Genomic DNA, 19,771 nt, shown 5'->3' on the forward strand with positions numbered 1-19,771 from the left:
AACATGCACAGAGAGTGATGCCGAATTTTGCCCCAAAAGGCGAGAATAACTGCCTAAGAGACTCAAGTAAGTCAGCATAGACAGGAGGTATTTTATTACGACGCGTTGGAGAAATCACAAAAGGGATTTCTAGCTATCTCATGACAGAAGCAAGCTTTTATACAGTCTTGGGTGCAGGGTTACATCATATTCATAAGAGGCATGGTGTGGGCGGAACGTGGGCGGAGACATCTATTTTGAGGATTATTCTTGGTGGTCCTTCGGTGCCTTCCTCATGGGCAAAGGTCTTCTGATGAGTCTTCCTCTTTAAACTTTTGAACTCCTATCCTAATATGGTCAATTCCCGGTATACTTGGCTTGGTTCCCACGGCTTGGCATGGCTCTTAGGGTCAGTTTGACATTGGCACGGCTCTTAGGGTCAGTTTGACATTATTAGCTCTGATCATGCTTAGCTCGACAATTCCCTTATCCCTATCTCTCTTTATTGTTTGCCCTGCTTACCAAACTTCAAACAGAAGGATCCACCAGGATTGCTTCTGGATTAATGAATAACCTATCATACAGCATTATCAATAATTCCAGGACTGCTTCCGGATTAATGAATAACCTACCATACAGCATCATAAGCAATTCCTGAGTGTGGATGGGGGCGAATCCCCTTGTACCTAACATGAGACCACCCGCCGGTGATATGGGATATGGCTCTAGTGTTAGGGGTCGCGTGAGTAGCTAATGGGATGGGAATGGGATAGGACTGCTCAGGGTTGATTTTCAGTCTGTGGCTCTGCCTAAGCATTTTGATAACAAAATTATGTTCTTGTGCAGTAGTAAAATGCTGATCGGATGGGCAGTTTGGGGCTTCAAGAGATTGTGAGACTATGCATTACAGAGTTGCTGTCTGCAACTCATCTGACAAATTACAATAATCATTTACCAAAATCACCATTTTAATTAAAAATGGTCGACAATTAGTATTTTTTTCAGCTAACAGTTACATTATCCTCTTTCAGACATGCTCTTTTGTTTATATGTATATATCTATATATGCAAAAGTAATTATTTTGGTCACCTACAGAAGATGGCCAGGGTGTTTCCACGAAGGTGCTTATAAGTGAGATGCATAAAGACCTGCATAATATTAACACTGAATAATGTCCAAGATAAAATCAAAGTTATATTTCAAGTGTTATCACCTGTGTTTATGATGGTAACATCCAAAGGACTGATGAGAAGTGAACAGGTATCATATCAGCTGGATGTATTTTTATTTTTCATCAATGAATCTGAATAAAAACAGGGAGGAAGCTGAAAGTGATTATTCGCTGCTAGGCTGCATGCATGTAACTGGACATTGACCAGGGAGCACTGCTCCTTTTTGCTATGCAAAAATTTCAAGAGGTTTCAAAATAAGATAGCTCACTTTCACACTATCTTACGCGCTTTTTTGAAAGTGGAGTATAGGAAAGCATAAATAATTTTTGGGTTACTTTGGCTTTTATGAATAAGAAAATTAAGATATTTTATTAATTTTGAAGACCATGTTATATCCTTCAGAGAAGAGGAGGAAGAAGAGGAAATGAAATTATTATTATGACCAGCACACAGAATCAGAGATGAGGCTAATCAAGTACTGAAATTAGGTAGGATCCCTTGGACCATACAATAAAATAGTAAAGATTGATGAGAGAAACTAAAGTATCCTCCCTGGAAAAGACCAAGATCTAGAGTAGCTGCTTAGTATTGAATATCAAACTACTTGCTGGAAGCAGTAAATTGGAAGGGATGTTTATGGTCTGAAAGAGATTAACCTACTACAGTTTCAGGAAGGAGGAGTAGTTAACAAGACTGTTTTGTAGATTGAGGTGGTAACATGACTCTTCTTTCAGTCCTGATCAACAGGATTATCTCATCCAAAGGAGAACAAAAAATCTTTGAAGGTGATGAAATTCTGAAGTTCTATCCTTTATTGTAGGAATTTAAAGGGTCCTACACTTACTTTGGACTACAGTTTTATAGGGAAGTTTCCTGAGTTAAAGTTGGACCTTGATCACTTTTAGACCAAAATGGCATTTTTCCCTCTATAATGAGGGCAGTGGCAACAGGTACTTGCTTCAGGGATGCAGCTCTGTTAATGGCTTTCACAGTCATCACACATCAGAGTTTTGACCAGAGGTTCTGGCCTAAGCAAACAGTGGATGCATACATGCACTCGCACTCTTAGCACAGAAGTGACAGGCTCAAAACAGAACTAATGTTTTCAGCAAAGGAGATGAATCACTCAAAACTAGTCTTATAAGGGAACTGCTGCAGGGGAAGATCAGTCAGCCTGCATGAACCAGGCTGTTTACCAGCCTGAATAACCTGACATGCATTTCTTCACTCTGTCTACCTGAAAAACAACATTCAAATGCATGGATATATTACCTGTAAATGGCAAATAAGCTAGTGTAAATCAGTTCATGGAAATCACAGAATTATGCTGACTTGTACCAGTTGAGGATTTGATGGTATCTGTAGATATCTCCACAAATGATCACAAAAGAAATGCTCTCCTTTCTTATTTTCTATTGTACATATTTTTTGTTTATATTCTACAAGTTAAATTCATGTGTTCTCTTTAGACTATTATGCAATCATATGATTTTTATACACATATATTCCCTTTCTAAAAATGGCCTTACTTAAAGTCACGTTCTTTTAGTTGGCTATACTAATTTTAAACATTTAAAAGGCTCTGCTAATGTTACAAATAGAGTATTACAATCTTTTAAGAAAAAGTTCAAGTGGCAAACCTTTCACCTCCCATTGTTGCCCAGTGTCAAATGGCAGACTGTTTCCAAGGACCTCTGGATTTCTACTATCTGCATTTGATCTGTGTTAAATATTCTCATTACAGTTGCTTCAAATGAATAGAAAAGCTTTGCCTAATCTGAACACAGGGGAAATGAAATACACTAGGCACGAGATGAAAGACACACCAGCACTGTGCAATTTAATGCACTGTGTGTTCTGAACACGGGCCATAAAAGAAGCCTGGGTTTATATATCAAACTGTGGAAAATTCAAAATAGCATCTAGTTGCAAAATAGATGTTATGAAGCTGATGGGACAAAAAAAGGGGAAACAGTAACATGTGCATTCTTCCTACTGAATTTCTGATAGGTATAAGTACTGGCTGTCATCAATGGTTTTCAAAAATATTTATTTTTCTTCTGGTGATATTACACATCATATTAGTTAACCTATGTGAGGCTTTACTGCAATGTAAATGTAGCAGTGTTCTAATCTGCCATTTTACCTTTATAATACTTGTTTACTTCTACTACTCATATTTTGACTGTTTTGTTCAAGAAACTAGTAAAAGGAGACCAATTAGGTTAATATTATTTACAGCATTATCTATAGGACACAGAATTTACAACAATTTTTGGAAATCTAACAATTGCATTAAATAAGGATATGAACCAATATATATAATAAATTAGACAAAAACTGTACCTGAATATTACTGGCTTAGAAACATCTGTTCAGAGTGAAAAAATATGTATTTTCTCACAGAAATCTGCGAAAGTTTTTAATATTTGACTTTAAGTTTTAAAGTCATTTTCACTATGGGCAAAATAGGATCTAAAACCTTTGTCCAATCCTTTGCAGCAAGAAAAATCTTCAGCTTCCACTATTTGAGCATAAGCTACTTCTGTTGTGCTTAGGATAAAGTGTTAGAGAATGCATGAATTTTATTTAAATTCATGACAGTCTGTATACTTCAAATAGCACAGGAATGTCTGAACAATGCACAGACTGCTGTTACAGATGCATGATGCCATTCTAAATGACTGCCATGAAAACACACTAATTACTGCAGGAAACAACTGCACACAGCTAGACAGATTCTTGTTCAAGATTTAACTTGTTTATAACTTGGGACCTGTACATTATTTGTAAGGCAAAGTGGAAAGGTAGAGGAAAGTACCAATGATATTTACAGGAGTGCCAAAGAAGGTACAGTGCAGTGGCTCCCTAGAAGGAGCCCAATGTCCTTGATAACTGCTCTTAGATACATATATTTAAAAAATCCTAGTTTGGGTGTACTTACATCTTTTGAACTCTAAACAGTTTTAAAATCTGGTCCAAAAGGTTTTAATTTAGATTTTAAAATTTGGCATCAAGTTATCCGAGTAGTGAAATAAGTGTGGAACCCATTCCCAATATATATCAGATAAAACACTGTGAATCTTTTTTCCATCACTTCTGCATTACACACTATTAAGACACACACTGTCAACAATCTGACTGGCATTCCTGACAGAATGAAAGTCAACTGCAGCACTCTTTGCTGGATTTGAAACAATCATGGGATCACAGCCACTCATCCTGAATTCTCACCATAAAAAAAGAGAAAGCTTCTGTCAGAAGAAGATGGGCTGGTGAACTTTTAAAGTTTGCAGAATGTTTGCACGGAAAATTATTGGTGGGAGAGTACCAGACAACTAATACCCAAATAGAAGTGGTGCTATAGAAGGAAAATGATTTATTTTTTTATGTCACAGGAAGTATTTCACCAAGTATATTTTTCATTACTGAGGATGGAAAATACATTGGCAGCTGCCTATTACAATACCTAGAGGGGAACTGATCTATAATATCAGATTTTAAGAAAAAAATACAAGGACCTTAGTGGTATTAATACATCTTGCTATTACATTAAATATCTTTCTCTGCAACTTGGTCTTCTAATCTTAACAAAATATACTGTTTCCACTGTCTCAAAATGTCTCTTCAACAATGTTTTGGGTTCACTTACAACCAACCAATTTTAAACTTTCTGTTGATAACAAAATATTGAGTGCTAAATACACTAAAGTATTTCCCTATATTTTTTTCTTTTTATAACAAAGAAATCAGAGATAGATTTTCAGAGAGTTCTGGAAAATATGCCTCCGAGTTTTGTATATACTTCATCCAACCAAAATAACTGAAACCAATCTTTAGCATTCAGACATTTTATAAACAAATTTATTTCAAAAGCAGCAAATGGCTTAAAAATTTTTCAGCTAGGAAGTTAATGTGCTTTTATCGCACAGAAAGGATTAATTCACAGTACTTTTCCATGGAATATACAACCAAATAACAACAGTCTAAATGAGTATTTATTATACAGTTTATCAGGATTTATATATTTTATTAATCTAGCTATACTAAGCCTTGCCACAGATTAGTGAGATGTAAAAAATAGAAATCACAGCAGTTAAGCAAGCTGGATTGCCTGAAATCTTGAGACAGCACAGCATGTTTCTTCTTTGTATTGGTGAGGATAACAAAAGGAAGTAAAAAACAAGCATTCAGAGGTAGAAAAAATGTAATCATGATCCTGCCATCTCAGTTAGCCTAGGGGAATCTGTTGTATAGGCAGAAGTACAATGCACGAGTTGAAACAGTCTAACAAAATACTACAGGATTTCTCTGCACAGAAAGCCCATGGGTAGGGGAAGGAGAAGTTAGGGTGTAGACTCAGCTCCCAGCTAAATATATTGGGAGTACTGTCTAAATGGTACAACTCAGGCCCTACTGAATAAAGTGCATTCACAAAGTAAATTAATAAAATTTTGCAGGCACAGTCACTGTTATATCATTATACAATAATTATTTGGAATATTTCCATCTATCAATAATGCCATCTGTCCCACCCAATACAAATGGACTACAACCCATCTGGCTTACTTTTTTCTATTGATTACTCTGCTGAATGAGTTAGCAAAACCGCTTATAAAATCATCATATTACATGACACTGTCATTAAAAGATGTGAAGTAAAGAAAAACACAAGATGAGACTTAATTGGAAAACTGTCAGTCCTTCTTCCAGAAAGTTTTAGCAATGCTATAAGCTTCTTTCTTTTTTTTTTTTTTTTTTTGGCCACTTAAAAAAAGCACCAAGAAGACACAAAGCCCAAAAACCTCCTAAATGCTAACTACTGGATTAGACTGAAATTGTTTTAGCACACAACTGCTATTAGGTATGCTAGAGAAGGTCCCTCAATTTATCTCCTCATGAATCAGAATGTCACTAAGTATGCCTGGCACTCACAAAGAAACTGTGGAAGGAATGTAACTTAAAAATAGGGTGGAAGAAAGATGATGATGGCTGGCACTTGTATTTGTTAATTGTAATAATTCTTCCTATGTTTTGAGTTTGATTATTCATTTGTGTAATTGTCTTTATGCTATTTTTGCAGCCTCTGTTTCTTTTTTATTTTTTTATTTTAACCACTGCTTTCCTTAACTATATTTTAATTTCTCCAGCAATAAAAATGCAATTTTATGCACCTACGGAATTAAGTGCCAACTTCAGCTTCTGCACTCTAGATCTCAATTTTTAGAATACCTTTTAAGTTTTAACAAAGGAAATCTCTCTTGCGTACATTCAAGATGTCAATTCAAATATCTTTAGCTCAGTGATTTAGGTGGTGTTCTTTTGAGTAAACCCTTGGTGGGGCTGCTTTCTTATCCTTCCCTCCTCACTATTTTTTCCTGTCTACTACTACCTTAGATCCCTGTACCAGATTTGTTTCCTCTGTCACCCCAAATGGCTTTTCCAATGACACTGCGACCCAAAGGGACAGAGAGGAACAGGGCCTGGATTCCAGCTCTAAGGACACAACCCTTGATGCCTGTGGGCAACTGGAGCTCAGGGGGTTATACTGTAGGGTTGAAGCTGCAGGAATGATGCTGGGAGCACAGACACTGAGCTGCCAAGGAGTGAGGGAAATCAGGATGACAGGAGTAGAAAGGAGTTGTGTAAGAAGGAAGGAATCATGCTTGAATAAGGAAGGGACCAGAGGCTGGGTGACTGAAACTACTTAGAAGTTTCTAGGGGGTCCAACCTGCTTACTGTTACTGTTTGCTCCCTCTCTTACAGTCCCCTCCCATCCTCACTAGAACACTTCTCTGTTAATAACATATGAAATATTTCCTCTGGAAAAAAATGAATTATTCCAAAATATACTTTTTATAAGTTATCTAAATTTAAAAAAATATTTCAATTTATTTCAATATAATTGATCTTTCTCATTGTAACTCCAGAAGCTCCTAAAAGACAACTGTCACAAGTAATATTACAAGAAGTCTTCTAAAGTCCAGCTAAAAATCTCTGACCCTGTGGCCTCATCTCAAATGAAGCTTCGAGCAACTGCATGTCCATCTGCAGCTCTTAGAATTAAATCTTTTGGGCTATATAAACACATCCAGAAAACAATTTCTCTGTATATTATGTGCTGTTAGGTCCAATTTATTGGTGTCCTTAACAATTTATATAATTTTTTTGTGCTTTACTTACTACTGTCATCAAACATGTAGAAGGATTCAAGAGAAGTTGCTGAACAATATTATTTATGTAGAAGATATTTACCAAGTATCACCACATGACAGAACGCTAAATTTCTCATGCTCTAAAGAAAAAACACCTTTGGCAGTTCTGATGCATATGATTTAGTCACCATTTCAAATACAATTATCTTAATATGCCATCTTTGCTACTAAATATAGAACATTCAACAAACAGAAATAGAGTCTAAATCCCCTCTTTAAATGGAATTTATTATATATCCCATCATATGTTTTATGATGTATAGCTTATCAAAAATGAGTTCTGAGCTGAACTGTTTTATTTGCACAAACTCCTTTTTTCATGGATGAGAGAAGGAGAACAGTTTCAACTGACAAACCATTTGTTCTTATTAAGTAATATGTAGTTCCTACTGGTTGAGGTCTTTGGCCACTGCTTAAAATAAAGAATAATAAAATACTTTTGGTTTGGCTGATTCAGTTCCCTTGGCGAAAACTGACCATTATGTCATGTCATGGTATTTAACAGAACTGTCTGTAGCAGCACTGGAATACCAAAACCTGGACAAAACCACACAGGTAAGGAATCTGCCTTCAGAGTAGGGCTACCAAATTCTGTCTTCCACAGAGAAAGGCAGTATCTTACAGGATCTGGAAGGCTGCTCTAAAACAAAAACTGCATTATTTGTTTTCACTATTACTATAGAATAACTGAGACAGAAGTACAACTGAAGAACAGTTTATCATTTTTCAATATAAAATCTCTGTTGTCATTAACAATTTGTCATTAACAGGACAACTGCATTTTCAGGACAGGGTAATTTCCCCCCACCCTTCCCTTGTAACAAAACTATTTGGTAAGTATTTTTCTCTGCTTTGCTTTGTACCTAAACCCCTACTAATAAAAAAATATGCATGTCCAGATGTGGTCTTAGAAGTCCAGCTGAATATAAACCAATAATGAGCAGTAAATTGCTAAACTCAGTTATCATAACAATACTGTTTACAAGCAAATGGGCAAAAAATTCTCAACAGAACAACTGACAAAAAGTTGAACTAAAATGCCCATTTCTCATTATGCAATGAAGTAATTCAGATGAGGTATTGTTCACAATTTTGTTAGAGAAATTGACTGTTCTTTAAGAATTCTTTAACACAATACTTTGAGGAATTAAGACAAAGTTAGTGGTGAATATAACTTTCTATTAAACAATTTTCTTTCTCAATCGTACACAACCACTTATGAGCCAGAACATAACAGCTCAATCAAACCTTTACTGGAACCCCTATGAAATGTACTGCGAAATTCTGATATTACTACAAGACTTAGAAAGGTAAAAAAGACAGCGCAGAAAGAAGAAAATGGATAGGGCAGCTACCTTTCTGCATTCTCCTAATTTCTTCTGCCACAGGGAGCGAGCGATAGGAATGCTCTCGCTGTCAGTTACGTAGCAGCAGGCTGAGATGACGTGGTGGAGCGCGGCCCCCTGGCTCATGGCTCCCAGAACGCGCCCAACGTGCCGCAGGGACAGGCTGGCCTCGGCGCGGATGCCGCCCCTCACCAGCTGCATCGTGCAGGCCACCAGGGCAATCTGTCCGGCACAGTAGAGAACATCACCAACCTAGGAGAGAATCAGATCCAGTACATAAGACTCTGGGAGTTTACACAAGACAAGTGCAGCACATTTCTCTCTTCCAGCTGGTATCTTTCAATAGTACTGTTCTTTGCCATAGCTTGTTACAAATAGAGCAAACTAGGCTAAAGATAATGCATGGATTAGCTGGTATCAGCTCACAACAATAATCTGATGTGGACTGTTACAGCTGCTGGGTCACACTGATGCCATGGTTAAAAATGCTCTTGTTTTCTTTTCTTTTGAGTGATGATGCACATTATCTTCCATACTATTTTTTAATCTTCTATGTCTTAAGTTTTGTTTTATACAAAACCATATAAGAATTTATCAATAGACACCTGTAACATCTTTAGTAAATTAATTTAAAAACACTGTAAAAATATATTAGCAGAACACCTAAATGACTGTGTATGAACAAAAAGTGATATTATTCCACCAGAAGGTAAAAGCAAATTTCAGACTGAAAATAAAATGCTGAAGAATGCCACTTCAACAAAGAGATGCTACTTGAACAAAGAGATGGGTCACCTTTTGAAAATGGACTTTACTGGGTGGCCAGACTTACTACTGCGATGCAGTAACTTTGGGTTTATTTTCCAAAATCTTCCCAGCAACACTCTGAAGACCTACTTTTTTTAACAGCAGCCAGGAAAGGAAACATTTATTCTTATTATTCAGACATCTCAAAGATTTTTTTTATAAAATCTTAATGTAAATATCAAAACTTTTCATCATCTTATGCTGCACTTCTCTAGAATGTCTGTGCATATCCTAATCAGTGAAACAGTAAATTTTATACACTATCAAAAGAAAACTAAGTATAGAAGTGGGAAGTAAGGTGGGTGTAAGCAGCTTTTAAGTCAGCACAGGAAGAATTTTGCCAGGAGTAACGACAGAGAAAGGAATCTTTCGGAAGAATTTTGCAGAACTTACTGTATAAACTGTAAAAATTCCTCAGAATTAAGAATAATTAAAAAAGAAATCTGTGTCCTAGAAGACATGGCAATCAAACCATGTGACAGACCCATATGCAACTCCAAATCTGTCCTCATAACTGTCTGTGTCTCACAAAAGACTCACACATGTAACTATTGGAAGAGTATCTTATACAATTTGGCATACAAGTTCTATGATTAGCAGCTGAAGAGGGGGAGGAGGCAGAGAGGAAACAATATATCAACTGACACACATCAACTATTTAAATGGTTTAAAATACCTGGACTATTGTTTGATAATGCTATATATAATCCTGAATTTGGAAAAAAATATATGAAAGCGATATTTTGGTTTACAGGAACAAATGGTCTTTCTTTTCTTTCTTTTTTTTACAGTGCTATTTTAAAATATGTGCCACTGAACAAGGGAGTCCAGCCAGCTACCAAGTGGCATACTGACAAGATGAGAAACAAATTCAGAAAGATATGATTCAGAGGGGCACAGGTTTGTTTTTAAAGCAAACCATTCATTTTCACCTCTGCAAAGTAAAATCCGTGCATTAGTCAAAAACTCCAATGCAGGTAGTTTATATTCCTACAGGAAAAAAAAAATCACACTGATGGTATTTCTTCCTTTTTATCCCCTGTTGAGCTGCTGGTTTTCCACGCATCACCCATGTTAATTATTAGGTAGACAGAAGAGCTGTTCAACCAGTTCACTTCCCCTATTCTTGAACAGATTGTTTGAGACATAATATGAATACTAATTAACGATAAAATATCTGTCAGTGTTTTGAAATACAGACCAAGATAGCACTTTCTTAAAGTATCCTGGACAGTTCTGATACAATTAGCCCCACTGGTCATAAGCAAGGTCATAAAAAAATCTCGGAAGGATTTGAGCAGAATTGGCACCACTTTTGGCTAAGATTCAGTGGGAATTTTGCAGTTTTTTAAAAACCAATTGAAAAAAATCCCTCTGTTCCTAACATACTTGTTTGTATCTTACTATGCAATTAATAGAAAAACAATGTTTCCAACAAGCCACCATGTTATGGAAGGGTGGATGCAAGGGGAAAAGAGGGGAAAAGGATAAAAAATGGCCACAGATTTGCAGCAACTGTATTGCAGGGGGACATAATTTAGAATAAGGGAAGGAGGAGGGGTATCTCTCTTCTCTTTCCCAGTGACTCAGTCATGAAAAGCAAGCATAAATAATCAGCAAGGACAAAGCAGCAAACCAGTACAAACACTGTTTTAGCAGATTTCAAGACGTTGTCTCTGGAATGTTTGAAGCATTACACAGAAAATTGTTAGCAGAGTAAAAGGCATTTAAAACAGGGAAGTCATCATACTATCTTGTTCACAGTACTGAAATCTTACAAGAGGAGCTGTCACAATGTATGGTGTCAGTACTTGTGTTGTGAAAGTGTTCTGCAAAACCCTGCTAGAACCTTGCAACAGTTTATCTTTTTGGAGCACTTACGAGGACAACAGAAGATCTTTCAGGGTTTAGATTCACAGTGTATCCAGCCTGGCCGACTTGCATTATACACGAAACTCAGCATAGAAGCAAAACTACAATATAAAGGATCTATATTGATCCTTAGAGGATCCATATATATGCAGTGGATGACTCACTAGTATTTTGATTTTCACTGTAGACCATACACATATTTCCGGTGGTAAAATTTAAATAAAGGCTTGAACCAAAGACAACCCTGAAAACGCAAGCTTCATATTGCTGAGATGCTCACTTGTACAAGTTTATTTCCAATATTGTTTCACAGCATTAAGCAGGTTATAAATGGAGCCTCATGTGATTCCACATTTCTTCCCTTTTTATTTTCATTTGTATCATTGCAAGTTAAATGAAAGGTGAGTCCTTACAAGTTAACATAATAGTCTAGCAGCTCTTTTGCTCAGTCAGCACAACTGTAAATAATCAGGGGAGTTCAGTGGACAATCAGAACCTCAGAGGATGCAATGCATGCTCTCACAGATAGGAAACTAAGAGATTATTTGAGAATTACTACTTTTCACAGTGAGGCTGTCTTTCAGGAATAAGTATAATTTATACTTAGGACATGGCTTATACCAATAGAAAGCTGTATAGTAGGTTTTTTATCTAAGGTGCTTTCACTTACTAGGAAACAGAAGGAAAGCATCTATGGTAACATGGAAAGGAACAGTCAGAAGAACTTACTCAGTGCCACTTGGAACTGTTCCATACCATGAAATAGTTTTTACCAGTATTCTAAGTTACCAAAAGTACACAACATATCTCCCACATATATATGTATCAGGAAAAGAAACAATGAGAAAACCAGACTTAATTGCATGAGGTCTAACTTAAGCTGCTAATTAGAAAGGAAAAGCTGCAACTATTATTGCCTAGAAAGAAACAAAAGAACAAGTGATAGGATACCTATAGACACGCACTGAGTTTTTATTAAAAGCCAAGAGCAACTATGGAAAGTTGATGAAACTGTTCCTGCTGATATTATTAAAACTTGTGATTAACTAACAATATAAAACTTGCTGGAAACTTCTAACAGAGGGATCTCAAATATTCACCCACAGACACTTAGGCAAATGCTAATAGTTGCACCACAAATGCATGTTTCTTGGAAGGCAGGAGTCAATATGCAATCAGGCAAATCTTTGTTACGAATGCAGTTTGGTGTCTGAGTGACTGCTGCCCTTTAACAGGTCAGGCTGCACAAAAGGTTCAGCGACCCCCTGACCCGACAGTGACACGACTCACTATTAGGCTGAGTCAATGTAAATAAGCAGAACTGACAACACACTAATAGGCTGCCTCTGGTCAGCCACGGCTACCTCTGACCTTAATGAAGCCCTAAATCAATTAATACTCCAGGCAATAAAGACCTCTGGCTGATTAAGTTAGATAGAAATAATCTTTTCTAACGGGATTAAAGCTGCAAGGTGGTGAACTTTTTATTCAATATATGATAATCCTTTCTTCCTAGGGCCCCTCTTGTTTTAGATAATGATGGCAAAATTGCTTTTTGTAATGTGACATCTTTTATTCAACTGACTAGTATGAATAAACTTTTTAAAGACAGCATTTAGACAACAACAATTGAAAAGCTTGAAGTTCATACTATGAAAACAAATTGTATCTGACTAACACGGTTCTAATACATCCAACCTTCAATATAATTCATGTTTTTCTTGAACTGTAAAAATTTATAGTCTGAAAATTCCAGGAATGAGTTCACAACACATAGTTGAGTTTGATGCAGGCTTTCTTGTGAGAAAAAAAAAGTGCATTAGTAGCTTTATCAGTAACTAAAGTATGAAGGATATATTCCTTACTACTACTACTACTACTACTACTACTACTACTACTACTACTACTATTTATTACTATCTTTGACTAATAATTTTTTAATTGCTAAGACTCCACATGTAGCTTAGTCAAATTAGTTTGCACATCATACTCAAAACTTCAGAACTTCCCTTTGGATAATTTTTTTTTCCTAGTTAGGTCAAAAAAACCCAATACAGTTAATCAGTAGCATATTATGGCTATTTTACTGAACTAGGTGTAACATTCCCACAGTTTTAAAGGTTTTATAATTCATTTATCAGATGCTGTGAGTCCATTTTGTTAGCTTTCATTTTGGGATGGATGTTTCAATATGTATCTGATCACCTGATCTACAAGTCTACAAAGCCCTCCTCATTTTGTATTGTTCTTCACTATTAAAATGTATTTTATCAATGTGTGTTTTAAACTTCTCTCTTTGAATTTATATATTTGGGTGTTGAAAATTCATAGAACGTTTTTTTTAACAAGAAGTGACTGCAATTTCATGAATGCTAACCTAGGGTGCATTTTTTTTTCAGTGAAGTTTAGGAAAATTAAAATACATTATCCCACAAAGCCATATTTGACATTGAACACAGTGTCATAACGTTATCAACACACCTAAAACTTTTGTGTATGTCCTAATTTAAATGATACCAAGGAGAAGCATCATGTCACACAGTACACAAACACCAAGCAGCACAAAATCTGGCAGTCCTTTGAACTCAACAGTGCATCTGAAGAAGCCACAATACTGCTATGAATACTAAACCAACATAATGAATATCTCCTAAATATACTCTATACTTCCCAAATGTAAACACCTCTGCAATCCTCTAAAAGTCAAATACCTCAAAATAAGCCTTTTGACAGTGCTGGATTTACAGCAGGCAATCTCATCTAATACATTTCTGAAGGTCTGTAGTACCTTGAAGATTAAAAAAATGCTAAAGGTAGAGAGTTAAGAGGGATGATCATGACAAAAACTTAAGGTAAGATCAAAGTATTAGCTTGAAACTAATCTTTCAAAAACTGTTCTACCAAAGAAAATTGTAGTAGTTGCATACATATTTTTGGCAGTGTGTTGGTTATTCTTAAATATTGATCAATGTCAAATCAATTTTATTTTGCTCTACAACTGACAGAAATAAAACCCCCACACTTTTGATTTACAGAAGACAAAGATTCAAAAACTGAAATTTTCAACAGAAAACCCACCTCACAAACTGTCATTCATATTCCAAGGTAATATTAGACATAACTCAAAAATAAATGCAGTTTTAAAGTCAGAACCTGTTGTTATAAACATCTAGAAAGATTCCAATAAAGTGTGTGAGAAAGGCTTCCCATCTAATACATCCATGTGGGCATGACAGACAGCTAGTCTGAAATCATCTCCACAATTCTTGTTTTAGTTGACTTAGAATCTCCAATAGAGAGAGAGATAAGAAATGAACAAAATGGAGGTAAAAATATTCTTTCCTTAGTTCGCATATTTTGGCCCGTGTGCTGTGCTAGTGCCCAGGGTACATATTGTTCCCTCCTGGAAAATTACAGTATACAGCTTAAAGACTTAATTGCCATAGCGGATAAACTGTTCTCCACATTCTGCAGGGTGCTTTTTCCTAAATATAAAAAGAGCAGTCTCCCTATTTTAAAATGAGCAAGCTAACAAGAGTATTAATCTTTGATGCATTTCTTCCTTGGGACAGTGGAATTCTAGTCTTCATGACTATTAATCTGCCACCTTTTACAAAGCCTACCATTCCTCTCAAGCTTTTGAAAAAAATCACAAGTTCTCACACAAGCACATTAGCAAATCTGCCAACTGTGAAAAATTGCAGAACACTTAGCTTTATGAACATACCTTATCTAAAAGATGGAGTAAAACCTCCAAACTGATTAACACTTCCTCATTTATTATTCATGTCACTTCAAATAAAGATGCCAAACACAACAAATTTTTAAAAAATGTACTCAGATGAGTCTATTCCTAAAAATTGGGGTTGGGATTGTGAATGAGCCACTTAAATTGGTATTTACTAGAGAAACTAAAAGCCTTGTCAGGGTCCAGACAAACAAGGGAAGAAAGACTAGTATCCAACAGTGTAAAGTGAGAGAAATGACTCAATGTGGACATGAACTCTCGAGCAATGGATACCACATTTTTAGAAAATGCATATTATGTCTGCTGCAGGTGATTGTGTTTTTTAGTGAATTCTATATGCAGAGATAAGGGAGGACAATGTTTATAATTCATATGGATTCTTAAAATATCTGATAAGGCATATCTGAAAATAATTTTTTTAACTCTTCTAAATATAAATGCTGTTAACTAGCTGATAGTCTGTGAGGAGAGAGTAATGAAAATGCCAATGTAACTGAAGTGGGGTGCCGTAGGGATTGGTATTAGGCTTGATTTTGTTTAACATCTTCATTAAGTCAGTGGAAGAAGGGATTAACAGCATGATAATGAAACCCACAGAGGATACTAAATTGGAATGTGCACCAGTAGAAATAATAAAAATGGACACAGGTTTGTAATAAATGCAGCAAATAAGAAAACGAGACAGCTTAGGAAAAATGAAAACTCATGCCAGAACATATGGCAAAAATATTTTGAAATACAGATATTCAGAACAAGGGAGAAAACTTGACTGAGGAATTGTTGAACAGTTTATATTAAAAAATAACTGCTCTTTACTAGAAGCACATTCAGTATAGGACAAAAGAAGTTGCAGTCTCTGTTCCCATGACACTGGTCTAATCAAAGAGTAAAATTTGTTACAATTACCCAAATTGGTATCATAACCTTTACAAAAAGTATGATATGATTTCCATAGTTCAAAGGGAAGTCTGTAAAAGTTCAGATGATATCAAAGCTTCAGATGATTCTTCAGAGCTAAGTCTTTTTTCCAAGAGTTTTTAGATTTCTTCATTAACACTGTTTTTCAGTTTATAGCTCAGCATAGCAGCATTCAAATTATGATAAGCATCTTAATCTGCCAGGGTAAATATGTAAAATTAACTCCCCTCTGTTTTTACCCTCCTCTGCTAAGCAGAAAATGTCTACAACTTACATGAGGTTACCTAAGCATTTATTTGGGGTTCCCACACAGCTCATTTTTGGTCTTACTATTTAATCCTAAATGTATTTTCATAACAAAATATTTATAAAATATCACCAGAGAAAGATATAGCTGGCATATACATAAGACAATCCTCCCTCCTTCATTTCTAGTGTTTTCCTCTTCTCTACAGTTTCTCTACAGTTCTAGGGAACTGGATAGCACATAAGGGAGAGAGGTTATAGGGTAACCATACACATAATATCTAAAGGAGGATAAAGACAAAAAATGATGTGATTTCCTTAGCTTCCTATAGGTGTTTATATTACAGACTTTGTCTCTTCTAGTTTTATTCTTAAACATACAATCTACTTAGAAAGGGATCTCATGATTTCCTTCCCACATTAACTGAAGCTTCTACTGACAATTTCCATTTACAGTAAATGAAATCACCAGTTCAACTATCACTGCAGTGATAAAATAAAACAAGGAAGCCCGGCAGAAATGTCTAGATTTAAGTTTCTATTAACAATAAGGGTGGCACTGCTTAAGGCTGCAGTACTGTTGTGGAATTCAGCATCCAAGGAGAATCAAGACTGCAGTCATAAAATCCTACAAAGAGTGAGTTGTTTTTTTTCCCTTTCCTACCTGTCTACAGTCCTTATTCATGCCAACTGTCAAATAGCTTAATGTGATTATAAACAGAAGAGGGACAGATAGGCAGAGAAAATACTCTGTACTGAAAAGTGAAAGCTGTTCATCACACGACAGTAATTCACAGTGTATAAAACACATTAACACCGTGACATTCTATTCTTACAGAAAAGATTTTGTTCCCAGCCTTCACTTGGCTTAATATTCTCACTTGAAATATGCTGTGCGTGATTGTCACTGGCTACTTTAAGAGGGTTTGTGATAACTGGGAGATGAGAAAGAAGCACTTGCATAAAACCAAGAACCAGATAACTTAAAACAAGTTAACTGTAACTACAGTAAGCTAAAAGTAATAGTTCTTATTCTAGCCATAGAGTGGAGTTTTGTTTTTTTTTTTTTGCTTTTGCCCATTCTCCATGCATACCTACTCTCACATGGATTTTACTTACATGTATGAGTACCTAAGCAATAACCAACACACTAAAACAGCTTAAGGTATGACAAAGATTATTTAGTGCAGAAGTCCAATTTATAATACATACAACCATCATTTCCCAGTGGAAATGAAAGGAGACTTGTTTGTGCAGCTAGATGTACCTGTACAATATATACAACAGAACCTACATGACATACAGTACTTACCACAATCCTCTGCTTATTTATTCATATTTCAGTGATAATACTTCCTTAAACAGCAAATATCTTTCTCTAGGGATACATCTTTCAATGCAAATTTGCAAGTCAAGTTCTGATTATACTTACAGAAACTGCAAGTTTCAACAAAGATCTACATATATACTTAATATTCTTTTAGTTGTTGTATGCTTAAATTCTGACCTTTTATCAGAATTGCAGTGTGGACAACATCCTTATTTAAAGTAACATTAAATTCCTAACCATGCAATGAGGCAGTTTACTATGGAGGTTTCAGTGGGCAGACACTCACTTAGATTGGCAGCAGTTCAAGGAAAGAACCTATTGATAAAGTGGTAACTTGCATTTAAAAATTAAATTTCTGTAAAAATTTTTATTTTAATTCTGATTCATAACTAGACTGTAACTTTATTGTAATTATATTCTGTAGAGGAATACATATTCATCTGGGTATGGAGTCACTATTTTGCATTATATATTTTCTATTTTTTGAGGGGGGATAGATTTTGGTTTTTGCGTACATTCAACTTGTTCCTTTTAGTACTCATTTTCATGGAATTTTCTAAGTGGTTTAAAAGGATAAAAGTTAAGAATGGAAATTGCACTATACTGACAACATAGTGAGTACAAAGTTACTAATAAAATACGTATCTCATATTGTCCCATTCAAGCTGCAGCCAGGTTTGTATCCATCTCATATCACTAAGCAACGTCATGAACCAGTGCCTGCAAATTTACTGTGTGCTTAGCTATTTTGTTTGCATTATTATAAAAGTAATTATAATTGCAGAGTCAAGCCCTCTGATATAGAAAAATGGGTAGAAAGCCAAGTGTTGAAACAAAAAGAGGCTAAATAAGAGGAAAGGAGGGGAAGACTGCAGCAAAGAATAATCCAGCAATTAGGTTAATCAGCTGCAATATTGCTGAGACCCAGGCTCAAATCCCTTCTTTAGTATTTTCCTTTTGCCTGGTAATGACAGAGCTATTGTAACAATGGGCACTCCAGGAAGCACATCTCTTAATATCTTCTACTGGAACTGTTCTGTTTTGTTTAAATAAATTCATGATCTTGGATAGTATAGGATGGCATGATCCTGCTCTATGATGAAAAGTATTGGTTATGATGTGCAAAATCTTTATAATGAACATTAAATCAAAACTGATTTCTATCTTGATAGTCTAACATTATCTAAAAAGGAAATAACAAGCATTCCAAACTGCTATGAGCTGGTCATTGCTAGTTAGAGTTTTTTAAATTATAAACATTTAACACTATGAAAGTCACTCAAGATAAGCCCTACACTACAGAATATTCAGGCAGATAATTCTATATGAACAGAGATTTTGTGAAATATTTAGGCTACTTCAAAAGATGCAAGACGACAAAATAAAAGCCATGCTGGGGAGGGAGTTTTTACCATATTTTTTGAAAATTAAAAAAAATGGCTTTCACATGCCTAATTTGAACATGAAATGGGATCAAGAAGTTCTCTTGGATGTATAATGGTTAAAACTGAAGCACAGAAATAATGAATTAGAAACAATATCAATGACATTATTATCAGAAAAGCTTTGAATTTTAATATGAATTTTACAAATAACCTATAGAGTATCTCTTCAAACACAGAGGCTGTAAGGCTGTATCAAAGTCTACAAACAGAAAACAGTTTAAGTATCTAATATTGCATTTTGAGCTAAGGGAAATTATAGGTACGTTACTGAAAACATAACCTTGTATGACAATAAAATGTCTAATATTTCGCTTGTTCAGCCCAACAGAATGAGCTTCTAATTATCAGCTAAACAATGCACAGTATTTGAAAAGCATGCAAAAATGCCAAAATTTTCAGTGATGGAAACTATCTCATATAAACTTTACATTCTATTTATATGACATAAAGACTGATGTCACCTGACTTCACCATTCACCTAGCTTTTTTAAGTTGCATTTTAGGATTTTGCAAAAAGACTGGGTTTTGTTATTAAAAAAAGTTTGGCCTAAGTTCAATCAGCTCAAATGATTTGCTACCAAGTCCAGTGAGGCATAGTTAATACACAGCATCTTTCAGCGAATGATTCCAGAGTTCACATTTGGCAATGTAACTGATCACAGCATTTGACTCCAAACCTCAGAGCTTCTGAC

The 19,771-nt window shown here is 35.5% G+C and overlaps 1 protein-coding gene across 6 annotated transcripts in view; it reads right to left on the reverse strand.

Annotated features, from left to right (window-relative positions):
* DPH6 (diphthamine biosynthesis 6) overlaps positions 1-19,771 on the reverse strand; it is a 184,137-nt gene that overhangs the window by 47,800 nt on the left and 116,566 nt on the right. For all 6 annotated transcript variants that reach the window (XM_014268415.3, XM_026793031.2, XM_026793043.2 and 3 more), the window contains one exon: positions 8,723-8,965. In XM_014268415.3, the coding sequence (XP_014123890.2) occupies positions 8,723-8,965 (243 nt within the window). The remainder of the gene's footprint in view (positions 1-8,722; positions 8,966-19,771) is intronic.

Source organism: Zonotrichia albicollis, chromosome 6 (genome assembly GCF_047830755.1).
Source record: "Zonotrichia albicollis isolate bZonAlb1 chromosome 6, bZonAlb1.hap1, whole genome shotgun sequence".
In the NCBI taxonomy this organism is placed as follows: domain Eukaryota; kingdom Metazoa; phylum Chordata; class Aves; order Passeriformes; family Passerellidae; genus Zonotrichia; species Zonotrichia albicollis.